This window comes from Schistocerca gregaria, chromosome 2 (assembly GCF_023897955.1).
Source record: "Schistocerca gregaria isolate iqSchGreg1 chromosome 2, iqSchGreg1.2, whole genome shotgun sequence".
NCBI lineage: Eukaryota > Metazoa > Arthropoda > Insecta > Orthoptera > Acrididae > Schistocerca > Schistocerca gregaria.
In genome coordinates, this window is record NC_064921.1 from 379,952,829 (window position 1) to 379,966,180 (window position 13,352).

Genomic DNA, 13,352 nt, shown 5'->3' on the forward strand with positions numbered 1-13,352 from the left:
TATCATAAGAGACCATGCTAACAGATTTTTCTCATTACTTATGCCACTATAAAGTCTTCTCTGTAGAGTTCTGTGTCAACTCACAGCCAGCTGGAGGCCCATGTGGATATCTGCAGCAATAATTATTTTAAGGGTGAAAGCCTGTGTTAATGCAGCTAACCATAAAGATAAATGTTTTATCATTAAAAGTTACCGTATTTGCTCAAATCTAAGCCACACTTTTTTTCCGGTTTTTGTAATCCAAAAAAGCGCCTGCGGCTTAGAATCGAGTGCAAAGCAAGCAGAAATTCTGAAAAAAGTTGGTGGGTGCCACCACAACGTACTTCTGCCGTCGAATATATGTAGCGCTACACAGGCATGCTTTGAAGGCACAAAGATAAATACTGGCGCCAAAACCTCTGCTTCAGGAAATAAATTTTTTAAAAAAAGATGGAAGACCAGCTATTTTTTCTGCCCTGAGTTTCGACCACTGCATTTTCATACATTATCCAATGAAGTAAATACAAATTCCGTATTGTTCATCTTCGAATATAGCAGCATTTCAATGTACTACGAAAATCCGACTGGCAAGACTGTTTGGGATGTTTGTCAATATGGCCAACTCTACGTTCTGAATTTTTTCCTACCTGTGAGAAGAGATGGTTCCTTATAGGAACTTTTATAAATTGTAAATCACATGCAGTATTCTTGTCACCATAAGAATAATATGCACATAAACATTTTGCCATGTATTGTTTCACGGTTGCTGCTAATTCATTTAAATCCTGTCTGCCTAATAAACTACGAAACTAAAGTGAGACAACAGCAAACGCGGAAGAATATACATATCATGTCATGTTTATATTCATATTATTCTTATGCTTAATAGTGATACAGTCAGAAATAAAGCACGGCAATTAACTACATTTTTAAATCTAAGATGACTAATTTCTGTGTAGAATGTAATGTGCTAAAGAGGCGCCTGCAAAGATTTTCAAATGGAGAAAAATTTTCATTAAACTCTCGTTCAGACCATCTTCTATAATACGCAGTCTATTATTTGGGTCTTGTTGAATATTATCAAAGAAAGCAGCAGTGTAAGTAACAAGAAATAGCAGTTTCTTGCCATTGTTTCGCTAATGAGACGATTCCTCTCTCTCTCTCTCTCTCTCTCTCTCTCTCTGTCTTTATTTCTTAAAAAAAAAAAAAAAAAAGAAAAAAAAAAAAAAAAGGAAAGAAAGGGGCGGAAGTGCACACGAAAGCAAGCATGCCACGAGCGGCGACAGGCCATACGCACGCACTATAAGAATGTGACAAAGAATGCATGACACAGTACAGTAATGCATTTTCAGCTTAGAGTGACGTGAACACCTATAACAAAGAAAACTAAGCAATCAATTCAAACCAGACGAAGCACGTGGAAAAGGAAGGGTAGCCGTATAAATACGGACGGAGCGCCTGACGCATAGCAATGGCAACCTGGTAAAGCTTAATTGCTAAGCTTAAGACTCGAACCAAACTACTGTAGCTGTATCGTCATTCATTCGACCTAAATTGGGTCTCATATTACAATGGACCAACTTTGTTTTCTCTCCCCTTGAAAATAGAGTCTCAAATTTCAGCTGGGCTTAGATTAGGGAAAATTTTTTTTCCTTGATTTCGAGTCACATTTTTCAGGTGCGGCTTAGATTCGAGTAAATACGGTAACTGGTTCGATTTTAAAATACAATCTACATTTCTTTGCAACATAGGCAATCAAAGTTCATGAGCTGGATGAAAAGGCACAACTCATGACAGCAATAAAGGCTGAATATTTATTTTGAACATATTCTAGTAGCATTTGCAAAGTCCAGATTTTTTTTCTTTTCTTTAACACATTTAAGACTTCCTAAAAATACTTTGTGTTTTTAGCACTCCCAACAACAACATCAATCAATCTCAAATCATACACATCAAATATTACAAAAATATATTATGGTAACTGATTGTATGCCCACACAAGCCTTTAAAGTACATTTTAATTGACTTCAAATGGTTTTTGGAAATCTTACATTAGAATGTAAATAAGGTAGAAGTAAAGGTAACAACTTATAGGCAAGGTGAACCACTGAAGTGTTGATATGTATATGAAGACTAAAAATATTACTATGTTTGCGAAGAGTGTTTTCCTTTAGAGTTAACTATTACAGAATTTGTTTCAGTGTAACGACAAGTGCCAGGGCAAAGGTCAACAATATAACTGCAGAGAAGGCTGTGAGATGATGTCAGCCAATATTACGCTGACTAGGACCATACCACGATAGGAGCGGCCTCTATCTGAAGAGAATGTAAGTGCTGTTCCTGCCAGCCTTGGGGATGGTAGACCCGGCACTAGAAGAGCCATGACCTGTGATCCGTATGAACTTGTGTGATTAATTAGCATGGACATTGTATATAGCGAAGGATATTGATTATTTTCGTGTCGCCAACTGCTTGCGACAAGTCGTTGTAAATCAAAGTTAAGTATTGTCTATACAACTTTTGTAATAAACTCCATTAATACGATTTGCTTGTATGTTGCCTAGCTATACGAGAAAGCAGCTCCCAAGGCACCATATAAGAGACGACGGGGCAGGACCCCACAGAATTCACATACACATGCACAGCTACTAACTAGCCATGGATGTGACTGTTTTCTATACTATTTGTCAATAGTTCACCACCTGAACTACATGGTAGGTCGTTAGTTACTGCCCAGTACTTCAACTGAGCAATCATTTCTTAAATTCGCGCCATCCATTATTCATATTCTATCCAGGATTTCGCATTTTATATCATAACATGCAATTTAATGTGTCAAATGCACCTAAGTTGTTTGCAGAATGAGAGCTTAATTAAATACCAAATGCGTTGTGCCCTGGAGAAAGTTAGATCTTGCACTGGCTCATCCACAGCTAATAAGTGACAGTGGGCATAATCATGTCCGAGCTGTTATCTTCAATAATGTGTGACCATGCCTCCATTACTTACAGCTATATTGTTAACACATGCATGGGTTAAAGAGTGTGACATTTCCTCTTTTCTGATTTACTTTTCATATTTACAGGTATAGTTTGACAAGGATAGGACAGGTCCAGCATATCAAACAGATTGAACTGATTTACAATTTTTTTAATATGCTTGTGTATGGATTGAGGACTTGTAGATGATGTTTCAGATCAGAGACCAGCAGATAGTGTCTCTATCTGCATAAACTTCTTAAAAGTGGTCATAAAGTTTCCAAGCCTGGTAAACAACTCGCAGCATAACTTAGGCTATGCTGGTCAAGTACATTCATGAATGAATACAAAAGATGATGTCTAATTTGCACGCAACTTCCTGAATGAGAGCTTCCTAGCTCTGGATCAGCTGAAGCTGACTTCAAGCCATGAGTGTTCAATATCTGGCCACTGCCAACTTTGGGGATCTAAAAATATAGTACTTATATTCAGCTCTCACAAAATGATTGTCATGAGGTGGCATAGCAATAAGCAAGTGTGTAGTAGCAGTGCTGCATAAGGAAAGTGCAGCTTGTTTGCCATGCACTGCAACTCTCCCCACAGCTGTCAACATATCGACCTTTGGTAAGCAAGGCTTCTGCCCTATTTTCTCGACTTAAAACTCTGTCAAGACATCGTGCTCAAACTATAGGAACTTTAGTTGCTTTACACATTGAATTGACCTGTTTGCCCCTCTAATACTTGCCCACAAGAAAAAGAAATCTATTTTATATCAAAATGTCTTCACCCACCCCCCACAGTCCCAACATTTCTGCTTGTTTCTTCTTCTTTGATGTCTTCTGTTAGGTGTTTCATTTAACTTCTAACAGTAAAAATTAAATCTGTTCATAAATTTTTGTCACTTGTTTTCAGTGTTCACTGCAAAATGTACAAACCCTCCTAACTCCTGCACACTATTCTTGCACATCCAGAATGTTTCATCCATTCAGGTTATTATTTCTCCTCCTTTCCTGAGTTGTTCTCAAAATTACACTTTTAGATATGAAAAATTGTGTAAAGAGAACTAAATTTTTGTATATACACAGAGGAAGATTAGTGACTCAATTTTCCAAAGTTTTGTTAGGTGGCTGATTCACTTATTTGTATGATTTAAAAATAAGTTGGGAGAGGACACACTGTGTGTGTGTGTGTGTGTGTGTGTGTGTGTGTGTGTGTGTGTGTGTGTGTGAGAGAGAGAGAGAGAGAGAGAGAGAGAGAGAGAGAGAGAGAACAAAATAGGTGAACCTGAAGAAAAACATTCAGAATCCAAGATATCCATGAAAAATATAAGGTGTTACAGCACAAAAAATTACTCAACGTAGCAAGCAGACTAATAAATCTTACGCAATACGCATTCCGAACATCGTGTCAACACTTGCATGCTTGGCAACTGCCTGCTGTGAAGGAGGTGCAGAAAGTGTTCGGCTCTTCCAGGATGCTTTTCTCTCTGGAGCAAATGAAGCACGACTCTCTGCATAATTGTTGCCACTACTACTGCCAAACACTTGTCCATCTTCATCACCATCATCGTCCTCATCAGGGCATGCACCACTCACTTCCCTTATAAATTTCAGCGATTTGCGGTAGGAGTGAATATCACCACCACCTGTGCTTTCCTAAAATGCAAGAATTTATATAAAAAAATAAGTAACTTTCTACAGTCACTCATTAAACATTTTGGATGTAACTAACATACACACCTACTGAAAAAATGCAACTTCAATAAAGTCACACAATGAAGAGTAATGTGTTGTGGAATAATAAGAATTTTGTATTAATCTTTAGTAAAACCTAAAAAAGTATAGCTGTATTGCACATCAGAAGTAATGCTTGTATACTCCTAAACACTGCTCTCCTTAATACATCTGTGTGTAGGGTGCAACATTGCCTCTGACCGTTAAAACTGCAACACCATGAAGACACTGTATGACAAATGTTGCATTGGCATGAAGTGTACAACAGTTAAGAATAAGCGAACAATTAGCATTTCAGTACAACAGTTCAAAGTAGGTAGTAGAGATAGGAAAGACTACACAGTTGATTGCCCATACAGAAAGCACCTCTGAATAACAGTTATTTGTGGAGAAGAGTGTGTTATGTTCCAAGTACTAAAAAGAAACACTTACCAGTATGTGATGGAATTCATCAACAGCAGAATCACGATCTATTGAAACTACAGTTTATCATTGCACAAAATTGCTGCTCACGGTGGTCAGGATCCCGTGACTATTATCCAAATATGGAATCTGTCGGATTAGCATGTCCACCCTCAACATCATGCAGGATCTCGATCAAACCCATGTGACTACCACCCAAGCGGACAGGCACTATTCACTCAGCCATGCAGGATCATACAGCCACACCACATTCCTTGAATCAGGAATTGGGCTTTATGCAGAGAGACAAGTACCCACGCAGATAGTGGAACTATGTCATAGCACTAGAGATAGCTTGGCGACCATTGTTGTGGCTTTCCTAGAAATGGCAGAGCAAAGAGAGGAGCACCAACATTGGAATGTCCAACAGTAACAAAGGACTCGAGAGGCACCATATCGGCCTTTCAGATGTATCCCAGTTCTGTGTACAGCATCCCCTCTACTCACGCAGCCAGTAATTTGAACACTAGGTGTTACACTTCCATGTATTATCGTTATGCCTATGCCCTTGTCAGTTGCTAAGGTGCTAGCATGGTGAGTAGCTGCATGCTAGCACCTCAGCAACTGACAAGGGCATAGGCAAAACCATGATTTTTTTAACTGTGGCATACAGTTGAAGCAGCATGGAATGACACACCCAGATCTTTTATCAGAGGTCAGTTCAATTCATGACCCAGCCAAATCAGAGCCATAGTTATTGACAGAAATGCAACTCTTTATACTGATTTCATACCTGCATCATATCCCTAAAGCATCTACAAATTTAACTGACTATTCTTCCTATTATGGACCTACTGTGTACGCAGAATAAGTAAAATTTTGTTATTTGCTATCCTTCCTGGTTTTGCGATGGTAATCAATACATGTGTAGCTTCTACTGCTCCTCACAATCGCATCATGTGCCATGAAACAATGTACAGACACTAAGAGCAAAATGTGGAAGATTGTGTGTTTCTAATGGTGAAGGAGGGTAACAAAAAATGCATCATAAAAGATAACAAAGGACTATCCAAAGTACTCTGAAGTAAAGGTTGTAATGACAGTCACAAGAAATCATGAGAATTAAGATGGTTGAACAGCAGCTGATTTTTAGCAGCCAATAATGTGTTAATTAGATTATTTTTTCATGAAAAATCAATACCAGTTTCTAATGTGATGACAATGTCAAATTACTAGCAGGTAGATTGCCAGGAAAAAGTGTGTTTTAACTGCAAGAATAAGTTAAATACATAGTAAATTAATTAACACAGAATTTGTGGACAGCACACAGGAATCTCTAGTGAGTGCAGTTAAAGCAGTTCACATCTTCAGCTAGTTCATACTCTTTGCTTCACTAACTAATCAAGATGATATATTTCAGGCAGAACTATTAATAAAACTTTCGGCATAACAAGTACAGAGGTACAGTATATCTATAAATATAAAATAAACGCTGGTACAAGGCACATGCAGAAAATAAAGGAAAGGTCATCTATATAATGCCTAGTTTCAATCATATGGACATAATCTGGTTACAAGATTGTCACTGTTCACTGTATACCATCCCCTCACTGGCTGCCTCCAGTATGACACAAGAGTACATTGCAACATACAAATAAAATTCCACAAATGAGTATATAACAAACACAAGTTGTTTAACAGCTTGTGCTTCTGTTACCTGCACAGGTTCAGGCTTCTCCATAATGTCAATAAAAGTGTATGTTTTGCTTTGTTTTTTACAAAGAGAACTGTCATTATCAACAGGATTATTGACACCATTTTCTGATAAATCATCAAGAACATCTGCCAACAAATCAATAGCACAACTGCTGCTTGCACCTGTAACAATAAGCACAAATAAATACTTAGTAAGTGCAAATATTCTTGCATTGCCAAAACTTGTCTTGGCAGTAATTATAGCAGTGATAAACTATGAAGTATTGAACATGGGTGTTGATTTGGAATATAGACATAAAACATTTCTTTTATTAGTATATGCACTTTAATTAACTGAAACCTTCCACAACAATGGCTTGCAGAGAATGGGGTGCAGGCACATATGTATTCCCCACCAACTTCCCCTCTCTCTGCACAACACATATCTCCTCACATAAAAATCAATAATTTTGTAGCAATGCACCATCACCCCCCCCCCCTGATTACAAACAGAATCGGGTGGGGACAAAAAAAAAAAAAAAAAAAAAAAAAAAAAAAAAAAAAAAAGGGGGGGGGGGGGAGAAGAAGAAGCAATTAACGTCACATGGACAGATGGCGGAGCTGACCAATGATGCTTGATAAAAGGATGAACAAAAACAGCGAGTCAGCTGACTTACTCAGCTTGGTTTGAATAATTACTTAAACACAGAGGCATCAACAGTACAGGAACCAAGATACAGTTTTCACAACGACAACAATGGGGGTAAAACAATGCATAAAACTATATAGAGAGACTCACTGAATGAAACATGTTTGACTGTCAATAGAATAATGTGTGAAGACTCCAAATGCCCTTTCACAAAAGCCCAAGAAATTCTGGTTGTACGAAAGTTATTTTTCAGTCCTCAGCGAATAAGACAAATGTTTATGTACTAAGGAAAATCCAGGAGAATTGCTCCAATTTAATTCTTATACCAATGAAAAGATGAGTGAAATAAATATTAGCATCAGTGGTATTGGAAAATGGCTGAAATCGTTAAAACTGAACAAATTTCCATGGCCCAATGGAACTATTATTAGACACTATACTGCATTTGGTGCTGAGTTAACCCTTCTTACAACTATAATCTATCATAAATCCCTCAAACAAAAAACTGTGCCCAATAGTTGGAAGAAACGGCACCTAACACCCGTCTACAAGTAGGATAGTAGAAGTGAACAACAAAACTACCATCCATTATCATTGACATCGATTTCTTGTAGAATCTTGCAACATATTCTGAGTTCAAACATAATGAGGTAACTTGCAGAGAATGACCACCTCGAAGCCAACCAGCATGGATTTCAAAAATACCGATCATGTGAAACCCATCTTGCACTTTTCTCATACGAAATACTGAAAGTTGTGGATCATGATGACCAGGTAGATACAGTATTTCTTGATTTCCATAAAGCATTTGACTCAGTACTGTGCCTACGTTTATTGTCAGAAGTCTGATAATATGGGCTATCAAGTGAACTTTGTGACTGAATCAAGGACTCTTTAGGTCGGGAACAATATTAACAGTAAAATCTAGTGTTTTGCAGATTATGCAATTATCTGTAATGAAGTACTACCTGAAAGAAAGCTGCATAAATATTCAGTCAGATATTGATAAGGTTTCAATGTGGTGCAGAGATTGGCAACTTACTCTAAATGTTCAGAAATGCAAAATTTCTAACTTCACGAAACGAAAAGTAGTAGCCAGTGAATAGAATTCAACGAGTAACTGTTGGAATCTACCAACTCATAGAAAAAACTGGGTGTAACACTCTGCAGGGATACGAAATGGAGTGATCACATAGGCTCAGTCAAGGATAAAGCAGGTGGTAGATTTCAGTTTGTTGGTAGAATACTGGGGAACTGCAATCCGTCTACAAAGTGGATTGCTTACAAGTATCTCGTGCGACCAGTTCTAGAATATTGCTCAAGAATGTAGGGCCCGTACTAGATAGGGCTAACAGGGGATATTGAAAGTATGGGTAGCACGAATGGTCACAAGTCTTTTTAATCCGTGGGAGAGTCACAGAAATACTGACGAAAGCAGACTACTGAGGATAGACGTAAAGTACCCTGAGAAAGTCTACTAACATAGTTCCAAGGGCCGACTTTAAACGAAGACCCCGGAATATACTATAACCCTCTACATATCGCTCACATGGGGATCGTGAAAGCAAGATTAGATTGATTACGTCAAGCACAGAGGCATTCAATCATTTTTCTCGCGCTCTATACGTCAATGGGATGGGAAGAAACCCTACTAACTGGTACAATGCGACGTACCGGTACCTTCTCAAATGCACTTCACGGTTGTTTGCGTACCGGTATATGAAGAACCAGTGTTGAGGCTAAATTATTAAATTCTATAGTAACTATCAAAGCAAACTCAATTAAGCATCATTACCTCCATTCACTAAATTCATTTTTGCTCTTCGATCGTTGCAGATTCAAACGTAAAAAATTACGTCAGTAGTCACCAGTTGAGCAAACTGTTTGTGTTTTTTCGCGCGCAAATTCACGTCATTAGCAATCGATAAAGTATCTATCGATTAATAAGAAAGGGCCTGAAGATCGATCGTTATCAGAAGCGCTTTACTACAGTGACAGTGGCTCTACGGAAAATCGTATGTAGGCGAAAGCGGTGTTCTTTGTCGTTTTGTTAATAGTACCAATCGTTATGGTCTTAGTTCTATTCCCAACATGAAACAGTGCCTCCTTCCGAACATCATATTAGATACACGTATCAAGAATCTTTATCCGCCAATGATCATTCACAGGCTTTATCATTTAAATTGCGCACTTAATTTAATCTGAAACAGTTCTAAAAACATTGATTGAAGTATAGATGGTAATTTATTAAAGATTTTTATGAAGCTTATTCCGGGTGAGTGGCTAGTTTTTATCAACCTACATCGCCATCTACATCCATACCACGCGCAAACCACAGTGAAATGTATGGCAGAAGATGCAGCCCACTGCACCAGCTATTAGGGCTTCTTTCCCGTTCAATTTACGTATGAAACGTGGGAGGAATGGTTGTTTAAATATCTTTGTAGACGCGCACACACACACACACACACACACACACACACACACACACACATCAACAATATTCTAGGATGGGTCACACAAGTTCTTTATATGCAGTCTTCTTTGTAGACAGATTTCATTTCCCCATTATTTTACCAATGAACTGCAGTCTGGCACCTGCTTCCTCTATGACTGTAACTAAGCGATCTTTCCGTTTCATATCCCTAGAGATTATTACATTCAGATATTTGCATGAGTTGACCGGTTCCAACGGTGACTCGTCGATTTTATTATCACAAGATACTCCGTTTTTTCGTTTTGTGAAATGCAAAATTTAACATTCCTGAACATTAAAAGCAAGATTCCAATATCTGCGCCATTTTGAGATATTATTAAGATCTGACTGAAGATTTATGCAGCTTCTTTCAGACAGCACTTCAGCTTAGACAACTGCATCACCTGCAAAGGTCTAAGGTTAGTATTAATATTGTTATTAACATATTTTTTTAAATGGCACCCTGTATTTTTTATTCTGTATTCATTTCCTCTCCTAAAGACCTATTCAAAAATGCATCACAGTGTACCATTCACTGAAACACAACATTATTAATTACATAACACAACACTGAATTTGAGCCTGGGATCACGAACTCGTCCACTTGCTGGAGTTGTCAGAAAAGAAATGAAAGCCAAGTAAAAACATAACACAAAATTGACTTTGACTCTCATGTACCATTGTCCAGGAGTAGAACATTCAAAGGTGCTCTAAGTGGTGACCCTGGACACCGATACACTGGTGCACTCATTGAATGAAAGAATTATTTACTGCTTCCAGTGTTGCCTGCTGAAGAGAATTACAAGCAAACATGATACGTACCTGCATATCCTCTGTAGTTGATGGAATATCGCGATAGACAACGTCTTTAATGCATCCCAAAAGAAAAAAGTTCAGAGGATTTAAATCAGGAGACCTAGCAGGTCAAGTAACTGTTCCTCCTCGACCAGTCCATCTAGCAGGATACCTTTGGTACAGAACACGACGTGCACGCAAGGAATTATGTTCTGCACATCCATTGTGTTGATACAAGCATTCTGGTTCTTGACGGCACTTCATCCAGAAGAGGAGGAAGAATTCGTCTGAGGAAGTTGACATAAGCTGTGCTGTGTAGACTGCCATTGATGAAATAAGGGCCAATAATTAGTATCAAGCATCACACACCAGATGTTAACTCTCCATTGACGCTGATGTTCCCCTGCCTAAGCCATCGTGGGTTGTCGCTGGACCAATAATGTATGTTGCTTGTATTCACCTGTCCTTTGAGAAGGAACATTCATGGGTAAATAGAACATTAGACAAGAAGTTCGGTTTGGCGCGGATTTGCTGCTGTGTTCACTGACAGAACTGTACACGATTCTGGAAATCATTCCCATGCAACTCTTTATGTAGGTGTACATGGTAAGGATGGAACCGGTGACGTGTAAGAATACGAAGTACACTGATTTTAGGAATGCTAATCTCGTGTTCAATCTATCGTGTGCTCACATGTGGATTCATTGCAACGGAAGCGAGAACAGTAACTTTGGCAGCTTCGTCTGTGGGAGTGCTACGACGATCGCGTTGTCGTGGGTTGAAACTCCCCATTTCATAGACGTTCTACGATGTGTATGCAATTATATCGTTTTTAAAAAAAAGTGACAACAAGGATTTCACAATATGTAGATGTACTTTCTCTATTAAGTAAACACATCAACAGTGCAGTTATTATGTTTTTTAGAAGTCGTGAAAATAGAGCGCAATCCTTGATACCTCTAACAAGAGAAAAAGTGAACTTAACAGTTACATATTTTTAAAAAAAAAAAAAAAAAAAATCGTTAATTCAAACTTCGTTAAACTAAATTGGCTATTTTTTGGTCCCTTGAAATTTCGTAAACGAGTGTCTACTGTATTATTATTAATAACAAATACCCACATCCTGATCCCTAACAAACCTGAACCTTGCCTATGGTGCACAAATCTCAAATGAAGAGACCTTTGCAGTTGCTCTGATTATAAATTATAAGGGAGGGGGTTGAACCTTCTTGGTTTGTGGGAGAGAGATGTATGGGCGGGATAGTGATTCCCTGGGGGTGGGGAGGTGGGGGAGTTGGGGAATAACCTAGAATATAACTCACATAATTGTCTCATGAACGTGGTGACTCATTGTGGGGGAATGGAGTGTGAAATGGGAAGTTGCCTTGTATATAACTAGTCCATTTTCTCAGTATTCAAGCTGAAATCAGATGTGTCACCTGATACGTAAATTCAAGGTCTTCTCATACATAGGCCTACACTGCTATCTTCTACTTACCAGTTACAGCATTATCTTACTAGTGCTCCTCTCTTGAGTACTGTTGGTGTGTTTGTGTATCCAGAACATACACTACATGTCTATTCTAATCTGCTCTCCCTTTCACCAACTGCTCCAGAAATGACAGCAGACCATCTTTCTCCAGTTCTATGGTGGACTTTATATCTGGGTGACACGAGTTAAGATGATCTAAAAGTTCCATATACCTTTCCCTACCATAACGCCAGACAGCAAAATTATCATCCACCTATCTGGAGAAACATGTGGATATCTTTCTAGCTGTCTCTAATGCATCCTCTTCAAATTTCTCTATGAACTGATTGGCAACCACTGGAGACATGGGGCTTCCTACAGCTACTCTTTCTGTCTACTCATAGTATTGGGCCACCGTACAGAACACATATTGAAGTCAGTATACACCTGAACATGTCCATCAGAGCACCATAAAATTTCTGTGCAGTCAGTTCTAGTTAGTCTTTCTATAGTACATTGGTAAACAGGGAGACCACATCAAAACTGATCATGATGTGTAGTTGCTTGAGACGTTGCATCAAGTCCTCCAAGTTCCAGATGTGGTGGATAAGCTTCTCCACAAGTGGGCACAGCAGTTCCTTCAAATACTTAGCAGCTTGGTATGTTGATATGCAAATGTTGTTGATAATGGGGGTGGTGGCACATGCTTTTTGTCTATTTTAAGGAGTCGATACAGCCTAGGTGGAACTGGCACTCAATAGTTGTTTGATGAGCTTTTCAGGCATGCCTGTTGAGTTCAAGAGAGTTCTGGTCTTCTTGTCCACTTTCCAGGTGTCTGTGTGCTGGGTCGATCAGAAGTTGACGAGCTTTCTCATCATAATCAGTCTAATGCATAATGACTTGGGAAGTCCCTTTATTTGCTGACTAAACCACGCTTCTGCTGTCTTTAGGAAGCTTCTTGAGTGTCAGCCTCTCGTCACTGAAAATATTCGATTTTCGACCTTTCGTCTTGGTGAACTCTGTGGGTCTCCTGGCAGATTTTTTTTTTGACACATTTTTTGGAAGTATGTTGGCTACTTGCTCCACTGGACTGATGAAACTTGAAATAGGCACATTTCTAGTAGTAGTTGTGAAATTGAGGCCCCAATAAGTGCCTTCAAGGTGGTGTCATCAG

The 13,352-nt window shown here is 38.7% G+C and overlaps 1 protein-coding gene across 2 annotated transcripts in view; it reads right to left on the minus strand.

Annotated features, from left to right (window-relative positions):
* The window catches only part of LOC126320492 (protein MCM10 homolog), a 104,788-nt gene extending 95,132 nt beyond the window's left edge, over nt 1-9,656 (minus strand). Inside the window, exons 1-3 of one of the 2 annotated variants that reach the window (XM_049993994.1) lie at nt 9,232-9,656; nt 6,810-6,970; nt 4,341-4,612 (exon numbers count right to left, since the gene is read on the minus strand). In XM_049993994.1, the coding sequence (XP_049849951.1) occupies nt 4,341-4,612; nt 6,810-6,970; nt 9,232-9,250 (452 nt within the window). In that variant the 5' untranslated portion in view covers nt 9,251-9,656. Of the gene's footprint in view, nt 1-4,340; nt 4,613-6,809; nt 6,971-9,231 lie in introns of those variants that run through there. The other variant, XM_049993997.1, reaches the window with a different exon arrangement.
* Between the last annotated feature and the right edge of the window lie 3,696 nt (nt 9,657-13,352).